Here is a 21,858-nt window from a genome sequence, read left to right on the forward strand (position 1 = left end):
GATTACTTAAGAATGTACTTAGTTACATGTGTTAAAATTCCACGTGACCAAAAGAGATAAAAGACCAACAAAAATTAATGAAAATTTGAAACCAATAATGAATATGGTATCGTTCCCATATTCGAGAATTTAATTTATAAACTTGTTTCTAGTTAAGATTTCATATACTGACAGTTAAAGAGTTTCACAACGGATAAAATATAATCTGAATATTAAAGTCAGTTTTGTAAGGGTGAGTGTTGTGTCACAAATTTTTAAATATATATGATTTCAAGAGCTCTTCATCATAGTGCGAATAAAATGCTTAATTGTAACACTATATAATTAAAAGGATTAATAGGATTAAATTAAAATTCTGTCTTCCTAAAAATGCATGCAAAATAAGGAGATCAGACGGTTCATATTACACTATAACAAAATCAGTTTAAAACTGTCTCGTTCGTTAAGTCTATATCAGGAAAAACTGCGTGATGAAGTTACTACGCCTAATCCAAATCCGTACGAAACAAAACTGATTATGCATCGGTCCACGCAGCAAAAACAGACAGTGGCATCTGAGGCAAAGAAAATGAAGACATTATTGATGTTGTTGAAGTCATTCCAAAGAGCATTGGTAAGCTTGTCATGTTTTCAGGGCTTTCTTCTCTTGAACTGCTCAAACTTGTCACAATTGAAGAAGGATTTGACATATGCATTCTATTTGATTCCTCTACTTCTTCATCATATATGTTACTTATTGAGAATGGTTGGATTTTGCATCTTTTTTGTATTGGAATGGCTTCTTCAATGTCTTCAAACGCACAAGCTGGTTTATTATTGTTAATTACATCATCCATTTTTTTGTTTCTCCTAGCTTCTTTACTGCTAAGAAGGTTAGGGCTTGAAATAATTTTTTCCACATCATATTTTGTTATATCAAAATTAGTAACAGCATTTGCTCCTCTGAATTTTATAGCAGCAATGTCATAGGCTTCACCTGCTTCCTCTTGTGTAGCTGAAAAGTTTTCATAACAAAAAGGGTAATTAGAATTAGATTACTGTACAGAACATGATATTGAAGTAAAAGATAATAAAAATATCATTTGAAGTTATGATTGTGCCTCCTTCTGAACCAACATCTTTAATAAAAGAAAATATTAAAGTGGTTCATGATCAGATTCAGCCTTATGTGACTGAAAAGAAGAGTTCAAAGAGATCAACAAATGCATCAAAGATTCGCTTTATAAAGTTATAAAGCACCCTCTTCCTATAATATATAAATGTACATTCAATAATATGAGGAATAAACCATCAATCTAATTTTTTCAAGTATCACTTTCTCTAATTTATTCTTTAAGCTATATAATTTAGTCTCAAAACTATATAAATATAATTAAATTAGATTTTACAAATTGGTTTTTAAGTTTTATTTTGTTATAAATTGATCATTTTGTTACCCATTTTTTCAGCAAACTTCGTTAAAAAATATTTATGGACCATTTAACATTGAGTTGATATGTTCAAAAGTGTTTATAACATCAAACATAATCACTTATGCACATTTTCTTGTTGTTGTTTTTTATTTCAAACCTAATTTTATAAATAAATACTTCATCAAGACTGAAATGAATAACCAAAAATATCATTTCTCAAATATATTGGTTACAATCACAAAAGAAAGAATAACCAAAAATGTGAGAGTATACTCACTGAAAGTTCCAAGATAGAGATCTTTATTTCCAGCAACTCTCCCTATTCGAGCTTGCCATCTTCCATGTTGATGATGTCTGCTACAAAGATAATAATCAGAGCCAATTTTATTTTTCATATATAAATCATATATTAAATTAAATTAGTGCAATGCATGTGATGTTAGACTCACCTTGTTACTCCTCTATACATGGAAGCCCCTCTTGAGAATCCACTGCTTTTCCTGATTTTACAAAGTTAAATTATATGGTTATGTATATTGTTAACATATGGTTTTCAACTGCATAATGATTGAGATGCAAATATTTGTACCTTCTTAAATGAGCAACGTATTCTAGTCTAGTCATTTTCTTCATTTCCTCAAGTTCCTTTTGATAATTTTCCAACTATAATTATCATGAGATCATGATTAATTACATATTAGTTACTGTCAGAACTGAATTAGATCCTTGAATTGAAGACAAAATGGCAAAGAAGTTAATCATTACTGGAAAATTTATACGAGTGGAGGGTCCCCAATACTTGAGTGCAGCCATATCATAAGCTCTTGCAGCTTTTTCTTCTATATCATAACCACCTACAATAAAATTCTTGGACTTACTTATACACATAAATGTTCCTCTTTTTCTATCATCATAAGGAAAAGAAACACATTCTTAACATTTGGAAATCTTACCTAGATAAACTGAAGAATCATTGTGCATGAGGAGAAAACACAAAAACAAAAAAAACAAGAGTGAGAGACAAATATTGCTACAAAATGCACAACTTTTCTAAGGAGAATAGAATCAAGGTAATAAGATTGTTTGACCAAAAATATACACATATAAAAGAGGAAATAATAGTTGCTTTAATTTTTACCTTGCTTTCCTTTTCTAGCTTGGCCCTCTTTTTTACAGCTGTTATCCCATAGATGAGCTTCATATCTACCTGTCCACCTATGTCTGATAAACCAACATTCATTATAAATCAAGCAACAAAAAACTCGAAAGAAGATGAACAGTTTTAAATTGTAGTCCGCAATATAAAGGATTTTAAGGTCTGCGATCTGCGTCATAACTGCAAATTCGATTGTATCGAGTAAATTTTTTTACAATATAAAGGTTTATAGAATATACTCAACTGCAATTTAAAATCGTGACATAAATCTGTCGAAGTCGCGAACATGGATCATTATACATATATAAAATGTTTAACTACACTTTTAATAATTAATGTGACAAATGAAAACAAACCTTGTTACACCTCTATACTGAGATGTTCTTTGCCCAAAGGTTTGGTTCTGATTCTTTTTCAAGTTCACCATTTGATGCTTCCTTTTCATCGTATCAATGGAAGCAGAATCAATAGGTGATGTTTGTTGTGAACTTGTAACACAGCTCGATTGTGAGCTAGAACTTGCAGACAGCACACATGTCTTCGAGTCTTGTGCATGGCTTGCAGCATGAAAGTCCCTTGATACCCATCTCCTTAGATCAGAAATTTCGTCCTCAACTATATTTGGTAGCTGGACATTATCTTCTAGCTGATATTTCATCGGCCCGTCTAAGATCACATTGTCGTTTCTTAAGACGGTGTAACATGAGAGCTGTTGCTTCTGGTGCTCTACCAAACTCCCCAACAAGCTCATATTCTCTTGTACATGATTTAGGTTATTTGAATTGTTTGGCTTATGGTATGAAGTTTGGTTGTCAAAAATACTATCTATGCTTAGTTGCATTTCTTCTTTGGTACTGCATCCATAATGAGAAATTCCCATTGCTACACATAAATAGTTACAAAGTATTCAAAAAGTTGAATTATTAGCATTTCATTTCACACAAAAAAAAAAAAAAAAACTCAAGAAAAAAGCATATAACAAATATTGGAACTAAACCAACCATGTGCTTGTGATCCATCATGCATGATGGGCAAGGCTGAATACAATCCAACTTGTTCACTTTCATGTCCATAGTAGCCATAGTTATGAAGAGGTGTCGGGTTATAATAAAAGCCTGTTGGAACAGCTTCAGCAGCAGCAGTGGAAGGAGCACCTATATTCATTTGTGAAGAGAAAGATAAACCAAAAATGTTACTATTTTGATTGTTTAGGTTAAAGGTATCCTCAATATTTTCCATGAACTTCATCTTCAAGACTCACTATCACTAGTTCTACTTAACCTTACTAGTATTAATATATGTAACTTTTTTATCTGTTCATAATTTATGTGTGTGAAGTGAATAAATGGTGAGTCAGCGATAGATTTGTGTAGGGAACAAATTAAGCAAAGCAAGTTAGTTAACAAAAAGAATGTGTTCCAGCAAGGAATGCTTTGCTAGGTTTTAGTTTATGCTTTTCATTGGGATCTGTGTTTGAGAAAGACATTCCCTTTTGCTTTATTCTACGCTCCCTACTTGCCTTTCCTTTTTTACCTTTCATTTTTGGTTCATGATATTTAAACTCTATACTTTGACTATATTTTATCTATTTTTAAATAGTTTAATTTTTTTTTTTGACAAAGCTAGAAAATTGCAATAAAAGAATAAAGGGAAAAGTACAATATTGGGGGACTAAGCCAAAACCCAATTAGACTACACAAACACAAAGAAACATAGAACAAACCTAAAGCCTAAATCAATGCATACAAATCATGATTTATAAGCTTTAAATATGCCACTCTTAGCACGGGTGTGAATGCACTCATTTTCCGATCTTTTAGGACTCTGCAGATTGTAAGAAGCCTTCTGCTTAGCTTTGTTACCAGAATTGTCCTTAGGGCTCTTAGTCTTCCTAGGTCGCCCTCTCTTTCCTTTCTTGGTAGATCCAAAGTTTTGCATAAGATATTGTGCAGCTACAAAAGATTTAGAGAGAAGAACCTGAAGTCCTTCAGCATTAATGTCTAGCTCTAGGGTGCTGTCTGAAGCCTGATCTGTATCTAAGTCATCTGCCCAAAATTTGCTTAAGATTTTCTCACTTTTCATACAAGCCTCAGTGGTATTTTTAGAAGTGGCAGGAGCAGATATCTTGCCTTTATCAGGACCCAGAATCACATCAATAAAAGTAATAGGTGTAATAATAGTCATTTTATCAGAAGTTGATTCAGAGAGAACAGGTAACACAGATGACAAGTCAAAAGAAGGATCCCTAGCAATGGTAACTGGCACAGTAGCAGCACTGGGGAATAACCTCCTCCCAGTCATGCTGCACTGCTCAGGAGAAAGTGGGACGGATGCGGTAAAAGAATGAGACCCAACATCAGTCACCAAAATAGTTTTTTTTGGAAATCAAAGTTGCAGACTCTGAGGGTTCATTGTTCATATCATCAGAAACTTTAGAGTTAGCAGTGTGATTCAAAAGAACTATCTCCTTGGATACCTGATCAACAATATCAGTACTTTCAACCAAATCAACAGTAGAATTGTGATTAGTATCCTTGTCAGCTAGCATTGCCTCCCCTAAAGGAGGTTCACTTTCTTCGAGTAGGATATCAAAAGAATTGTGAAGAGGTAATGTTGAAGAGTCTCCCTTCTTCTGAATCTTCAATGCATAAATAGTTTAATTAATCAATGCATAAATCTAATGTCTAAACAATTATTAAGATTAAGCAATGAAAGTTGGTAGTCATATTTCGTTACACATTTCAAATCTCATTATTCTGATAAGCATTCTTTGAAGTTTGAATCCCAAACCTAGTGAGTCCCAATGATCCAACTATTCAGCGAGCTCTGTTACTATAAAATGTGCTATTTTAGAACACACAAAAAAAAAATAAAAAAAATACACATCCTTAAAAATGGATAGCTTGTTTTATGAATGAAAAAGTTCTGGTCCTAAAAGAAAAGCTCCTAGTTACAAATGTCATTAGTCAATTACATACAAAGAAGTGATTTCTATCCTTCAAAATCCCCTCTAGAGGTGGAATGAATATCAATCATTTCAAACTTGGAATGCAATGTTATAAAAAGGCAAGGACGGAGGAGTTTGATCAATATGTCTGCTAATCGATACTTGGAAGCAATTGGAAAGTGGAGGACACCAGCTTGAATTTTGTCTCGAATCACATGACAATCAATTTCAATGTGTATTGTCTGTTCACAAAATACGGAATTGACAGCTATATGAAAGCCATATTGGTTGTCATAGAAATTTGCATGTAGGATGTGAAAGTCTTGATGGAGGTATAAAATCCTTTGTGCCTCACAGGTTGCTTGTGCAAAAGCTTGGTGCTCTACTTCAGAAGAACGTTACGTGCATGACACTATTTTCTTGCTTCTTACTTTTCCCACAAAATCAAGGAATTTTCGTGAAAGAAACAATGCCTAGTGGTGGATCTCCTTGTATCAATGCAAGTTACCAGGTCAGAATTGCGAAACCATTTGAGGCTACGAGAAGATGAAGCACCAAAGAATAATCCTTGACATGGACTCGTTTTGATGAACATAAGATTATGCATTACGGCTTTAAGGTATGCATCAATGGGATAGACTAATAAGTGGCCAAGTTTTCCAGCAACAAATGATATTTCAAAAGCCAATGGATGAAATATGGCCTAAAAATATCTTTGTATAAGTCAGGACACTCTCCACAGTTGATTTTGTAAAGTTGAATTAGTCCAACTCAAATTTTCAATACCGTGCAAAACTTTGGCATGATATTTAATTAATTGTAATATGTTTTTTATCATCAATTTGCTGAAAGGGTTGCCCCTTTTGGGCTTCCCCGACCCTCCAAATATTTAAGGAATATGAATATATGATTAAATCCAAGTTTGAACCTCTGATCGTGCAATTTAGTCATCCTAAAGTTTTTTACTAGCCTTTCTTCATATCCCCTCTCAAGTGAATATTTAAATTTGATCAATGTCATCATCAATTTGCATGCAAATTTGCGTGACCAAGTTAATGGAGACAGGAATTCTATAGCACATGATTTGGTTTGGCAGTGAAAGAAATAAGATATGACAAAAGGGGTAGGAGGAATGTTTGTAAAGAGAAAAGAAACCCTCTTTTAATTGTTGTAATGATGAGTATATCCATCCACTCACCACCCAATAATGGAGACCAATTATAAGCTATGAAGCACGGACATTTTCCGGATTAGGCGTGTCTCGGTGTCGGACTCGTGACACTAAATTATGTGATTTTTCCAAATTCATAGATTATAAGCCATTGCTAGCAAAGGAGAGCTAGCTCTTGTACTGCATATATATAACCAAACTTTACCTGCTTTATTACATTTCACCATCCTTTTTCTTGTGGGACAATCTGTAATGTTGCATTAGTATATGCTAACTCAAAATGTTGTTCATATTTTTGTTGTTGTTGTTGTTGAAGAATTCAACTCTATAACTATTGAATTTTTGAATTTGGTTTTCATAATAATGCATAATACAGATTTAGGTTAATAGCTCTGTTTCGAATTAAAATAAATCATTCAAAAAGCTAAAAACAGCTATTATTCAGATTAAGCTGAAGCAATTCACATATAACTAGTAAGAGGCTCAGACACGCACAAACACGGTCATCAAAAAGCAAATATAATTTGCTTTTGTAATTATCAGATTCGAGAAATGTTGTTGTTCATCACAGCCTCACTTTTCACAAATTTACAAAATAAACGGAAAATCATCACCCAATACAAACAACAAAGAATAATTTTTTTGAAAGAACAGAATATGAAGAAAAATTGCACATAGAGATAGAGATGGAAACAGAGTTGTAGATCTAGGAGGGTTGAAAACCCTAGTTTTATATCATCTTTTGCACCTGGAATGTGGGCTATAAATTTTGGGCCAGACTCATACCCAATATATTCAACTTTACACAACTTATAAAAATTCTTGATGTTGCTCTATAGACCCCTCAAAATTGCTCATATTTTTTCAAAAAAGTTGATAAGGAGTTACGACTTGATTAATCATTTAAAGAGAACAACCATATATTAGTGGTTCTTTTCTTAAATTATCGTTTCATGTATCTTTTGACCACTCCTTAAAAAAAAAGTATCTTTTGACCACAAAAATAAAAGAATTGAGTTTAGTGCTCTAATTATAAATTCAATCAATGACTTGGACATTATCGGAGGCATGAGTATTTCAACCATTTTTGATATCATTACATATAATATTTTTTTAATTGATACTATTAACATGGATTATGTAAGTTTTTTTCGCAAATTCATCATCTTTAATTTTAACGACTTTGAATTTGTATTGTTTCCTATGAATTGTATCAATTTGAATAAATAAATTAGTTTTTTTTAATAAAGAATAAATCTGAAAAACCTCTTATACTAATAGCATAATTCATGTGCATGTAGGGGTAAATATTTATTTGTATGAACACATGCATTGTAGCTTAATTGGTTAAATTGTAATATACAATTTTTTCTATAACAAAATTTAGAGAGTCAAATATGTTTTTTTTTGTCTCTATAAGTATTTCTTCATCTTTTAGTTCCAAAAAAAATTTATCACCATTTTTTTTATATGCTTTTAAGTCAATTCATATGTGTTATTCAAAATTTTGAATTTTTTTCGCAATTATGTTTAGAATATTATAAAAAGTCTCTAATTTTTTTTAACAAAACATGAATTTTATGTTTTGATAATGATGACCTCGAGAGGTGGCATATCAAATCTTGAATAATACTCTGATAAGAAGCAAACTTTTTTTTTTTTTTTTTTAAGGAAACAAGTAAACATTTGTTACTATAATTTTGATATGCCCTACATACATACTTTACCTATTTGATTTATGTATTAAAACACAAGTGTCTAGACAGGGCAAAATATGTATATTGGGAGTGAAGAAAATGCAAACAGCCAAACAAAGACAATTAAAATGAAGACATAATTCTCTATATATAATGAATATTTCTAGCCAGAATGATAAATTGACGATTCTAAATGACTTTCCCAGAATATACCTAACTCCACTGATTATGACTGACACAATTGTAATTGAATGAAGATGTTTACAGAATCGATGTTTAAATTTAAAATTGATTATTGATTTGAGAAATCTATGGGCTCGATTTTAATATTTAACGAACGACATAGTGGTTAGGTTTAAATTTTGTCGATTATATTTCCCTTTTTATATATATGCTCAGTGAAAATAGAAAAACAACAGCACTTTTTAAAAAATAGAAAAGAAAATTTAACCAAAAAATAAATAAAAGTACCTATAAAAAAAATAAAAGATAAAAGTGAGAATGAAATTGTAAAATCTCAATAGAAAAATTCTGTTATAATTTTTTAAAGGAGAAAAATTCCCTTTTTTTAGGGATTTTCATTATAATAGTATTTTATGATGCAATAGTCAACTATATTATTTTTCTATCAAAATTAGTCTTTTTTATTTTAGAGGGTTTTTTCTAGATTACCTTTGAAGAATGGTGGGTAATTTACCCACCAACCAATGAAAATGAGCAATTTGTTGGTGGGGTCAAGATAGTTCATGAATACCACTTAAAAATGTGCTTATGTGGCTAATGTGTATTGATTGGGGTAAATTACTCACCATTCTTCCATGGGTATCCTAGTTGTCACCCCAACCTGCACAATTTGTAAACATCGTAATTCAAGAATTGATCTTGAGCTATTTTTACCATTTAACTCTATTTATATATATAGCTACATAAATTTATCAAAAGAAAGAGACAAAGCTATAAAATGAAACAACCCCAAGTGAGGCAAACCAACGGCAAAAATGCTATCTACCCAAACAAAAGGAGGGTTATGCTGCCCTACTCAAAGTGTAAGGAAATCCGTATAACTTACCTAAAAACCACTTAATGAGAGAATTTAATATGATTCACAAATTATTTAACATTGACAACCTAAAAAATGACGTCATTTTGCGACTTAGAGATCAATTACAAAACGGAATGTCAAATATAGAGATGGATAAATAGCTCAACTTATTTGAGTTAAATGATAAGGAGTTTGAGGTGTGAGTTCAAACTCGAACGAAAAAATACTACTAACATTTACAATTAAGAAAAAATTGCTATATTATGGAGATATTTGTGAAGATATATTTTATGAAGTCGTGAGTATATATAATCAAAGTAAAGTTACTAAGCTAATTTTCTTGATTAGTTGGATTACGTCTTTGATTAGAGCATGTGATCTCTCATGTTAAAAAATTGAACTTAAAGTCTTATGTCACTTTACATTGATATTGGATAATGTCATTATCTAACTATTGCTGTTAATCCAAAACCAATCACCTTCTAGCTAAAATATATAGGAATTAATTAAGCTCTGCGCTTTAGTTTGATTAAAGATGACAAATCTTTCTCCATGAATAGTATTATGTATTTTTTTGGTATTCAACTGAAATGATATAAATATTTAAAATAAAATAAAAAGTACGTAATACATACACACTCGATCGCACTATACATATCCTTTATGTCACCAATAAATCATAATTGTCAAATTATGAAAGTGTAAAACTTTTTATACATACAATATACCAAAAATAAACTCTAACTAAAGCATTGTTTCAATGATATTACACAGGTTTATATACCATCGATTCGATCAAAAAAATTAACCAGAGACAAAGCATGATTTCAAAAATTACGAAAACACTTAATTGATCGACGTGCTTGATTTTTTATTTTGTTTTTAATCCTTCGATTCTCAGAAAAGGATGTGTTAATCTTGAGTTTGGACGAAATATAAGTAAAACTTGAACAATTATTTTTGTCAAGGAATCGAATTTGAATTCTCTCAAACTATTTGAGCTCGATTAATTTGAAATAAATTGAACATTAAAGCATGCGACCTCTCCTGTTAAAAAATTGAACTTAAAGTCATATGTCACTTTATATTGATATTGGATAATGTCACTATCTAACTAATTGCTGTTAATCCAAAACCAATCACCTTCCAACTAAAATTAATAGGATTTAATTAAGCTCAGCACTTTAGTTTGATCAAAGATGAGGACAAATCTTTCTCCATGAATATTATTATTTTATATTTTTTGGTATTCAATTGAAATGATATAAATATTTTTCTTTAAAAAAAAGCTTAAATGTTATTTTGGTCCCTTAAGTATTTAATTGGTATAGCTTTGGTCCGTTAACTAAAAAAAAGATTGTTTGAGTACTTTGAAGTTTTTTTTTAGTCTCGTTTTGGCCCATTCTGTTAGGTTTCCGTTAGAGTTTAAAAAAAAAAGTTAACTCCTGGACACGTGTCACCTTGTCATTGGCTCTGAGTTTTTTTTTACAAAAAAAAATTTTTTTAAAAAAAAATCCCAAAGCCAATGACAAAGTGACATGTGTCCCAGAGTTAACATGTGTCACCTTGTCATTGATTCTGGGAATTTTTTTAAAAAATAAAATATATATATTAAATGTATATATATATTTGTAAAAAAAAAACTGAGAGTCAATGACAAGGTGACACGTGTCCACACTTAACGTTTTTTTTATTAAACCTAACAGAATGGACCAAAACGAGACTAAACAAAAACTTAAAGTACTCAAACAATCATTTTTTTAGTTAAGGGACCAAAGCGATACCAATTAAATATTTAAGGGACCAAAAGAGCATTTAAGCCTAAAAAAAATTAAGTAATACATACTCATTCGTCTTCGCAAAGGAGTCTGGTTTAGGTGGTGATGTGTACTTGGGTGGATGTTATCCTCATGAGTGCTTTTATGGTGTTTATTTTCGGGTGCTTCATCTATATGCGGCGCCTTTTGTTTGTATTCTCAATTTCACCGATCTCTGCTCTTCTTGAGCAGAGATTTAGTTGTTTAATAAAAAAAATCTGTTCAAAAAAAAAATCACACATATGATTGACTAAAATTTACCAAAGTGTAAAATTTTAATACATACAATATACCAAACATAAACTATAATTAGCTAAATCATTGTTTTCAATGATGTTATACCCGTTTATATAGCATTGCTTCGATAAAAAAAAAAGGCTTAATTGTACTCTTTTCCCCTATTTTTTGCTAATCGTGCGATTTTGCACCCCATCTTTTTGTCCCCTTTCTGATTTTGCACCTCATCTTTGTGTTCAATTGCACTTTTGTCCCCTATCTTTTTGCTAATTATGCGATTTTGTACCCCCTCTTCTTTTTTTTTGAGCGATTTTGCACCCTAACTTTTGTCCATTTTCCCATCTTTTAATGATGATGATTTTGACCAAAACACAATTGGCAAAGATGGGGTGATGCAAAATCGCTCAAAAAAAAATAGGGGGTGCAAAATTGCACAATTAACAAAAGATAAGGGGCAAAAGTGCAATTAAGCCTAAAAAAAATAACCAAAGGGAAAGCATGATTTCAGAAATTACATAAAACTTTAATTGATTGGTTTTTTTTTTTTTTTTAACCCTTTTATTTTCTGTGTGTTCATCTTGAGTTTGGTCGTGACATAAGTAAAATTTGAACAATCGTTTTTGGCAATGAATTAAATTTAAATTCTTTCAAACGATTTAAGCTCAATTGAAACAAATTCAACATTAGAGACCAACAACTTATTTTTATTTTAAACGACAAATCAGTTATGTATATACACACAAATACCAAGAGGTATTCTAACCTATTACAAGGTTAAAAGATACAAAAGGAGGTAAAACAAATAACAAAACAAAAACAACTGCAAAAATAAAACTAATCAAACTTAGGACCCAACAAATCTTCCAAAAATATCTTAGAGGGAGACCAACCATTCGATAACTTCACTATTATTTTTCTTTCTTCTTCCAAAAAAAAAACTCCACTATTATTGTTGGCATCTACTATTTGCTAAAAGGATATACTATATGGCATATGCAAGGCAACGTACTTCAGCATGCTTATTTTTATGAGAATTAAGTATTCCAAGTCAATTAATATTATGTCATCGGAATATTCCTTGTACCTTTTTTTTTCGTAGCTGTCATTTTGATGAATAAAATAATTCATATATACTGTATAGAAGGGATTTGGAATCTGCATCAAACCCTTGCGTCGTTGTGTTGCATGATGAATGAAAACCATAATAAAATAACGAAATCTTAACTAGAGGAAACGAATCAATATATATATTAGAACATCACTAACCACAAAAAATTCACAAATTCCACACTATGGAATTACTGAAAAACTAATACACTTCAAGTAATATTTTTTATATATAATTCTATTTTAATTTTGATGAAATTTTTACATAATTAGTACTATAATCGATAGTTTCAAAAAAACAATGACAACCACCATATGGCATCAATATTTTCCAAAGCCTTACTCTTTTTCCCCAAAAAAGCACCCTCCCCCACTTTACCTAATCTTAATTTATCTACCTTTAATAATTTACACATACAAATTAAAACAAGTTATATTTAACGTAGACCCTTTATAAATTAATTAACGTTTGTTAATCAAGAACATCATCAAAGTTTATTTATTCAGCTGTGACAATATTGCATGGCCATGCAGATGAGAAAGGTTGAAAAACCATATTTTGACTTATGTTTGACAACTTTTGACCCAGCATGGTTCGTTCCAACCGGAGCCACTCATTTTCGGTTCGTACACGATTGCATTGATACAGTAAAAACTGCAACCCGTTGTTCAATTCCCGGTTTTCAACTCTAAACCGGTTCACCTGGTTCCGTAAATTCTCAAGATGTCTTTGTTTTCTCATACGTGATCTCCTTGCTGATTCCCGGTTCGATATCATTCTCCTCCGCTTTCGGTCCTCCATATTCCGGTTCGAGCCATCCATGACCGGTTTTTCGTTTGGTTCGCCTGAACCGGAGCTTGAAGTGAGCTTAGGGCTGGTGGGTTGGATGGGGGACAGAATGTTAGAAAAATCCCACGGCGTTAAACTTTTGTCTAACGCCGTGAAATCGGAGGAATAGAGGGAAGAGAGCATGGTTATTGCTAAGTAAAAAGTAGTGAAAGGAAAGAAGGAGAAAGGGAAGAAACGCTGCTTAAGGGACTCGTATTTAAAGGCATATTGTAGGAGGTACTACATGTAAATAATGATATTTATGGGGGTGTTTTGGTCTAATAATGTATAGCTTTTGAGTCAGTTGTCACTATATGGTGGTGGTGGGGTGTAATTTAAGGGTCATATTCACTTTTTTTACAGTGACATCAGCAAGTGGGTCCTAGAAAAAGATTGGATTTTAATCTTCCTCATGAAGGTAAAAATAGAAGATGGGGTCCAAAATGACACGTGTAAGATTTCTAGGCTAGGTTAGTGTGTGAGGATCCAATGATTGGAAATGTTGATGACGTGGCAATATGCTAGCAGCAGGAGGTAATTAACAGCTGTTGAACACTGCTTGATGAACTATAATGCAACGTATAAGATTGTTGTTCATTGATTCATGACATCAATGGTTTAAAGTTTTAGTTAGCACAATAAGGATAAGTAATGTCCAATTAACATGTTTTTATATTATGAATATATTGAACACAACTCCAATAGTTTAATTTAAACATCTTAATTTAAATACAAGTGGCCAGATTTGATTATAGATCGTCGGGACGTACACCAGTGTGTGAGAGTAAAAATACAGTAAAATCATCATTTTATGTAACTTATGTTAAGTTCTTTTTATAATAAATGAAAGTATTTTATTATATCTATGATGTATCCATCCCAATAATTTACTCAAATATATAGGTACAAATGTTAATTTGTATGGACATTGCATAATATATGTAGATGTTAGAGTTTAAACCATAGACATTTTATTTATTCACCTTTAAAAGATGAGTTTTTAGACACTAGATTAGTCAACAACAAAAAAAGTAGAGAAATTTGATCTTCGTTCTTTTTAAGTTTATCTTTGCCTTTTCATAATATCAATTAAATTCTCGAAAAACATATATGATAAATGGAGTTAGATACATAACATGATTTTTCCTTTTAAAAAAAAAAAAAAACCATCATTTTTATGTAGGATGATAACTTCATGTGATCATGTCTCATATTACCTATAAAAAGAAAATTATGTTTGAGTGGCCACATTGAATGATGATGCATCGTGGCATTAACTTGATATGTCCTCATGGTTGAAATTGGGATAGCTTCCTCCTTCTTGTCTTCCCATGTATCTTCTTGTAGCTGCCCATTTTCCAGTGCACGAGAATTTGTTGAACATGGTTCTCTCCCCTAATAATAGTTTTATTTGCTAGGACCTCAATTGGGTAGTGGCATGTAAGGATCTGCAAATTCTCCTCTAAAATGCTTGAGCTGAGAGACATCAAACATTTGGTAAATCTTAGCAGTATGTGGAAACTTGTTATATAAGCCACTGAACCAATATTAGCTTTAATTTTAAAAGGCCCAAATTATATCATGGACCATTTTTTATTCTTTCGATCAAGATGCAGCATGCAGCATGTTGCCTATAAGGTTGTAGTTTTACTAGAACATCATCACCAATATGTATAATCATCTCATGCATGTCACTTTTTATCTGCTTGATGTTTCATCACATGTTACGCCATAGTCAAATTTTGTTTTAACTGATCTAAAATTCATCTTTATTAGCAAGTTTTTTTTTTTTAAAAACTCGGTATCCAATTCAAGGACTGACATCTTTGTTAGTAAGGTTGATACCTTACCACCTCTGGATCAATAGCCATACATGGTTTCCTTACAAGAGTTAGAGGGGCTTCTCCATATGGTGCCTAGAATTCTGTTAGTGGCAAAGCCTTAAACAAAGACTCATGATTACTGAAAGTAAAGCATCTGAGATACATTTCTAAGCACTTGTTTAATATCTTTGATTGTCCATCAGATTGGGGATAAGCTGAGCTCCCAACTAAAGTTGTTCCCTACAACCTGAACAATTGTTTCCAAAAACTATCCAAGTGCGAGTTAATTAGTTTAATCTTTATCAAATATACTACAGTTCACAAAGGTCGCGAGCATGTTAGAATCGCTAAAAACTTAGAGGAACTTGACAATTTAGCATTTTATTCGTGTTACATGTTTGCAACGCTATTAACTAAAGTAGATATGAGCACGTGCGGAGGTTGCGCATGTATGGATGGAGGAAACAAGAAATTTTGTAAAAGAGGGAAGATCGAGTCAAACATGAGGCATCATGTACCCCCACTATCGAGGGAATTCATGCTTTATTAGTCGATGAAGGCTAAATTATGTAAGAAATGTCATTTTGGCCAGTATGACTAGTGTTTGCCTATAAACACTAGACTTGTAATTTTTTCAACACAAATTATCAAACAAGATTTTTACACAGATTGTTCCTTTATCATTTTGCTTTACTAATTTACATTACATGCATTTCTTAGTTTAGTAGCTCAAAACACTCGAACAACGTACTAAACACTCTTTGGAGTAGTTAATGAACTTATAAACGCGGGACAAAGTTTCTTCCTCAAAGCAATCGCTTGAAGACAAAAGGAAACAAAGTTTAGAGATATTAGCTCAAATCTCAATTAACTTTCAAAATTAGCAACCTAGGGATTCTACGATTGGAATCACTAATCTTTGGGAGGTAAGTGATTAATGTGAGCCAAGATGATCCACAACCATTGAAACCCACTTCCATAAAATGGATTTAGTCTTCTAGATTGATTGTCCCCCTTTGCAATCAGTGGACTCCTAAGAATCAATGAATATAATCGAGAACTGAAAGAGAAAGTACTTTCAAAGGATGAATTCATGAAATTGGAACTGAATGAGACTTATCCATTTGAAGAACTAACAGTGAAGAATTCTTATGGCGAGATTTCTAATATCAATCAAAAATCAATAGAAGAATGAATGTTAGGGTTTGCCTCTAATTTTTGTGCAAAGGTTTGAAGAGAATGGATAAAATTTGATATGAAAATCTTTAAATATTCTCATGTTCTACAATGGGTTGCATAGGCCAGTCGTTGTGTCTCATGCGTAATCTAAAAAAAATATACCTAGGCAAGCTCGTCACACCACAACGAGATCGCCTAGAATCACACAAGTTAACGTCAAGGTTATGTATAGATGTCTTCATAAAAAATGTAGGTATGGATTTTAGGGATTCAATGGCTTTGATTTCAAAACTCAAAAGAATGACAAAGACATATATAAAGGTCTAAAACAAGATAATACCTCAAAGACAAACATTAACAACAAAATGAGACTACCGCCAATACTTATTTTTCCAAAAATACAAGACATCTCTCTCTATTGGACACTTAAAATAAAAAAATGGAATGTTACAATTCCTCCCTTATGTCTGGAAACACATGCCTCCCTAAATTAAAATTCTGGCAAATCCTTATATTTCACATTTGAATACACATGTATATATACATTAATACCATTCACACGTACAATTGTTTAATTAATTACATGGAAATCCATGCAGGTATATACGTTAGTAAGAATAGCAATTTCCGTGAGAATAAAGCCACTAAAAGTTAGAACTAGGGGAATCTGTAGGTTACTAGAATAATATCAAAGAGTTGGCGAAGAAAGTTGGAAAAGAATATATAATCGAACCAACATCATGCTAAAAGCCAAAAACGAAAAGCACGAAAGTGAATACTCAATGTTGCTCCATTGTATATGTTTTAGGGTTTATTCTTTTGTTGATTAATTTGTTTAGTAGACCAACTCTATTTTTTATTTGTACATGACAATATGAGTTTATTTTTTCTGTTTTTAGGGAGCACCCGTGGCATCCCATCGAGCACTAGAACAAATTGTTAGTTGATATTCTGTGCAGTCACATAGTACAATTGGCTATTTTCATTGCATGATTGTTTCACACATATCCTGTTATATATAATTTAAAATTACTAATAAATTATCTCGCGTTATCGGCTAAATTTAGTTTCTTAAAAGAAAACTAATAAATTAAAATAATAAATATATTTATTTTAATTATAGTGTTTTGTGATTGACACTTACAAAGCTTGAGTGGTCATTATACAAAGGAAAATGCACGAACATTAGCCATAAACATGGCCAACAATTGTACACCGATTCAATGTGTTCTTAAAAGCAATAAGAGGGTTCATACCATAAGTTCAAACACCAAATAGTGTATCTAATACAAACAATGTGATTGTGACATGGTTATTAAGCAAACAACAAGTTTCAAGAGAATTGGCCTCACAACGATTTTGTGGCATACTTTACTTTGGCGGGAGTACAATAATTGCTGAAATTTAGGGTAAAAGAATGAGCACAGTAAGCAAAGCCATGTGAACAGGAAGGAGATATGAAATAAAGTAAAGAAATAAGCATGAAATTCATCAAAGAGAAAAGGAGGAGATTAAAGGACCAACACGATATATGTTTTTTAATTTTTTAATGTGTCGATAGGGACAAGACCGGTAGAAAAAAGAGATTTTCTAACAAGGTTTACTTTTTTTTTTTTTTCCTTTGAGTTATCATGTCCTAGATATGAATTTTCTACCATGATAACTAATCTCGATCAGAGAATCTGTTTTACGCGTCGGGATCGAGACAATAATGTTTAATAGTAAATGAGATTTAAGATAAATTTTAATATGAAGTCTTTTTTGTCTACATATAAGATCCTTTTGATCATAAAATCTAATGATAAATAATTTTTTGTCAAGAGAGCGTAGAGACTTTAGTAAAGTCTTATCATTGAGTTGACCCTAGATCGTTATTCAAGTAACGCTCTTTCCTTACACGTGAATTTTCTTCATACGCTTGAGTTGAAATCGAACTCCGAAACACTTGTTCATGGAGTTCAAATTAATCACGTAGAACTTGAATCAATATCCATTGTTTGTTTAACAAGTTGCTTTGGCCACAACTTTAATTTGCTTTTGGTTTGATAGCCCCACTCAACGTTTTGTTTGAGGAAATGTATTTGAAGCACGAGGAAGTTCTGAATACATATAAACTCATAAAGTTATTTCATCTTGTAATTATCCAAGCTTTTGAATATAATTATCCAAATAGCTGGTTTTTTATTTTATTTTTGACAAAATGATAAGTGATTTTGTGTTTTATTCATATTCTAAGTTCAAAAGACATTCCATGTCGGGTGTGTTAATTTTATGGATATAATGATTAGTCTCAACGGATTCGTATTGATTGTCTTTCTATGGTTTGAGCAGCCTCCCATCATTTTAGACTTTTTCAGAAAAGATTAATTAAGCAAAGAATTGTGTCATTTTCTTAGAGAGATTTGATAAAGTATCTAGAAAAAGAGAAATAACATAAAGTTCTATGATATGATGGTCCGATGCAACATTTTACCAATTTGCAAATATGCATGCATTCTTTGGTCTACCAGATCTTATGCCAATTGGGCACTTTATTAATGGTAACGCAGCTTTCATTTGCAAGTGAAGTGTCTCACATTTTGTGGTTCCCCTTGATATGTCTCTATATTCCTCAATTGGATATGAGGTTGATAGACCAAAGGTTTGTGATTTTGCTTTCTTGCGAGTTTTCTTTTCCATGCTTTCTTTGCTTCAACTTTAGAGTCAACAATATATATGCTAGTTGAGATTCACATTTCTTTTGTCAAGTAGTCTAGTAGTTGGAACTCACACATTTTAAATATAGAGAAGTGAGGTGTCTGAGGTTCGAACCTCAACCCCTACATATATTATGCGTTTGTCTCTACCAACTGAGCTATGCTCATAGAGACGAGATTCACATTCTACTATTGAAAGAAACATATTCATTTAACATCTGATATGTCTTGAATAAAATTATCTTCGACGAACAGAATCTAAGAAAAATAACCAAAGCATGAAGAACATGGGATGCTTTTTTTTTTGTCATAACAAACCAGTGGTGACATGTGACTCGCTAATAAAACTGTTCTCTAAATTCTTTTTCATCCTCATTAGAGAGTTGCTCTTTAGACACCTCAAAATTACTCCCTCTGATGAAAATAGTCAGTCGAGAGTTACGACTCGGTTGACTTTTAACACATAAAAAATAGTCATTTAGAAGTTACCATCCGACAGGAGTAAAATTGAAATGTCTAAATAGCAAATGTCTCCTCCTTATTGACAACTCATCATCTTTGGCCTTCGATACTCATTCTTCACATCATCTTATCCTTCAGAAGCTTGGGTCTTATACAACCCCGTTCTAGCATTTTAGGCTTTAGGCCAAGTATGAGAAAATGACCCCTTTATATAATTATACCATAATTTGTTTTGGATAAATGATGGATGAGACATGCATTTGTTGACATTTCAGCTATGTTGTCGCCCCAAATCACCATATTACGATGTTTTTGAAACCCAATTATGCTGACACCCCAAAGCACTAGGTCAAATACACTTTGTATTATAGATTAATAATAAAAAAGAATAACAAAATAAAAATATTGAGGGTTCAAACCAAATCAAGCAAAGCTAATTAAAAGATAGGTAGACATACCAAACTTTATATAAGTTTTATTATCTGATTTGAGAATTCAACTAATTTATTACCTCTAAATGAAAGCACTAGTCTATGAAAATGAAATACTACTTATATAAAATAGAAAGGATGAAGGGCTATTGGGCTGAAGTCTGATATATAGTTAAGCCCTCTTTATGATTTGTCCTATATATGCCACATATAAACAAGTATTTCTATATACACCTCTATGTATAATTTTTTTTTGGGTCCCCTATGAACATGGATCCTAAGCTGTCGCATCCCTGACATATGCTTGGGCCGGCCTTGGTCTTATACTTGGTTCTTTTGGACCTTCCTTATGGACTTGAGGAGATGAGATGTTGGGTTATATCCACTTCTTGCTATATGAGCAAATAATGGTCTTGTGAGTTGAGGAGATACTAGCACCCCAGTTCTTTTTCATGTGTATTTAGTTTGTTTATTGACCTTAGAATTTATGTCATTAGATTTCTTTGTTTTATTTCCTATTTTCTATTTCCGTTTGTTAAACCCTTAATGTGTTTATTGCTGCAGGCCGGCCTACAAAGCTGACCATCCAAACCGATTCAAACCAGTATTTATCTGTATCCATCAGTCAAGAGTCCAACCTAATCGAACCCGTAAAAACTCATAAGATTTGGTTCGGACATTAGATTTAGACCCTCCAAGTCACAACTCACATAAACTTTTTATTAGAAAAAATAAACAGAATGTATGCGCTTGAATACTTTTTTCTTTAAAAAATCCATTTCTTGATTTGTGTCAATTTTTTTATTTTTACGGTTTATGGAACATACTGATAGATTGAAACAAAAACTTTATTAGTCATTATTTATGAAAACAAAACTTTTTATAAACAAAGATTATATTCAAACGAGAAAAAGAATCAATTTACACACTTTAAATACAAGATACTATTTGTCAAGAAAAATACAAGATCCTAGTTTAGACCATCAATCCAAAAAAAAAAAAAAAAAAAAAAAAAAAGCCTATTTGTCGTTAATTTGTTGAGAATTGTTGTTGACACATTAGGTTTCGCTGAGACACACGAGTAATTTATCTAAATGCCCCTCGGCAGTTAACTGCCGATGCGAACTGAACATAAACAGAAGCAGAAACTCAGTTTTCTGGGTATTGTTCAAGTATTCAAAAACTTTCCAAAACCAAACAACTTCTCCCATTTCAATTTTTGAGCAAAATCTCCATTTAATCACAAGTATCTTGACTCATTTTTAATCATAATGTTAGTTTGTGCAGGTTTTTTTTTTAATTTTAAAAATGGTAGTTTTCATGTGGTTAGGGTTGATGTATGAATTGAATTTTTTATGATTGCATGTAGTTTATAATTGAATGTAGTTACTTTAATTGATGATTGAATGATGTTAGAGTATAATGTGGTTTTGAATGGTGGCAAAAGAACACATTTTGAGTATGTTTGATACTTTGCACACAAAGTGTTTGATAAAATGCCTCAATGACAATTTTATTGATTATTTAGTTAGTTTAGGTTATGGATATGATGTTGATTGTAATTCGAAAAAGTGTATATTGAATTAGGTTGAATGTGGTTTTGATTTTTCAACGAAGATGAGTGTTTATGTTTAGTTTAGGTTATGTTTAGGTTGAATGTGTATGATAATGCATTTGATTATTTATGTTTGAATGTGAATGATAGTGTGTATGATAATGTTTAGGTTCAATGTGTTTATTTGATAACGTGGTTGAATGTGAAAGTTTAGGTTTAGTGTGTTTGATAGAGTGGTTGAATGTATAAGTTGAATGATGTTAATTTTATAATTTTTTTTGTAGATATGGCCGATCA

The 21,858-nt window shown here is 31.8% G+C and overlaps 1 protein-coding gene and 1 non-coding gene across 3 annotated transcripts; both read right to left on the reverse strand.

Annotated features, from left to right (window-relative positions):
• Positions 1-342: 342 nt before the first annotated feature.
• On the reverse strand, positions 343-3,978 carry LOC11421820 (AP2-like ethylene-responsive transcription factor CRL5). 2 transcript variants are annotated; one of them, XM_024783651.2, is made up of 9 exons: positions 3,570-3,978; positions 2,925-3,450; positions 2,551-2,633; positions 2,366-2,374; positions 2,178-2,266; positions 2,002-2,075; positions 1,862-1,912; positions 1,690-1,769; positions 343-994 (listed from the first exon to the last, which is right to left on the reverse strand). In XM_024783651.2, the coding sequence occupies exons 1-9, from the start codon at positions 3,814-3,816 to the stop codon at positions 516-518; spliced, it is 1,638 nt and encodes a 545-aa protein (XP_024639419.1). In that variant the 5' UTR covers positions 3,817-3,978; the 3' UTR covers positions 343-515. The 2 variants fall into 2 exon arrangements, with proteins under 2 accessions (XP_024639419.1, XP_003611540.2); XM_003611492.4 differs by having other exon boundaries at positions 1,690-1,766; positions 3,570-3,976.
• Positions 3,979-7,164: 3,186 nt separating this feature from the next.
• LOC112422299 (small nucleolar RNA snoR126) lies at positions 7,165-7,260 on the reverse strand. Its single transcript, XR_003012667.1, has one exon. It is a non-coding gene; the product is annotated as a small nucleolar RNA snoR126 (small nucleolar RNA).
• Between the last annotated feature and the right edge of the window lie 14,598 nt (positions 7,261-21,858).

This window comes from Medicago truncatula, chromosome 5, assembly GCF_003473485.1.
Source record: "Medicago truncatula cultivar Jemalong A17 chromosome 5, MtrunA17r5.0-ANR, whole genome shotgun sequence".
NCBI lineage: Eukaryota > Viridiplantae > Streptophyta > Magnoliopsida > Fabales > Fabaceae > Medicago > Medicago truncatula.

Bases quoted from the DNA above. Each gene is read 5' to 3' on its own strand.
- LOC11421820 (XM_024783651.2), bottom strand. From the start codon at position 3,816: ATGAAGTTCATGGAAAATATTGAGGATACCTTTAACCTAAACAATCAA. The intron at 3,451-3,569 runs GTTGGTTTAGTT...ATTTATGTGTAG, and splicing joins TGATGGATCACAAGCACATG to CAATGGGAATTTCTCATTAT. The intron at 1,770-1,861 runs GTGAGTCTAACA...TTATCTTTGTAG, and splicing joins ATGTATAGAGGAGTAACAAG to CAGACATCATCAACATGGAA.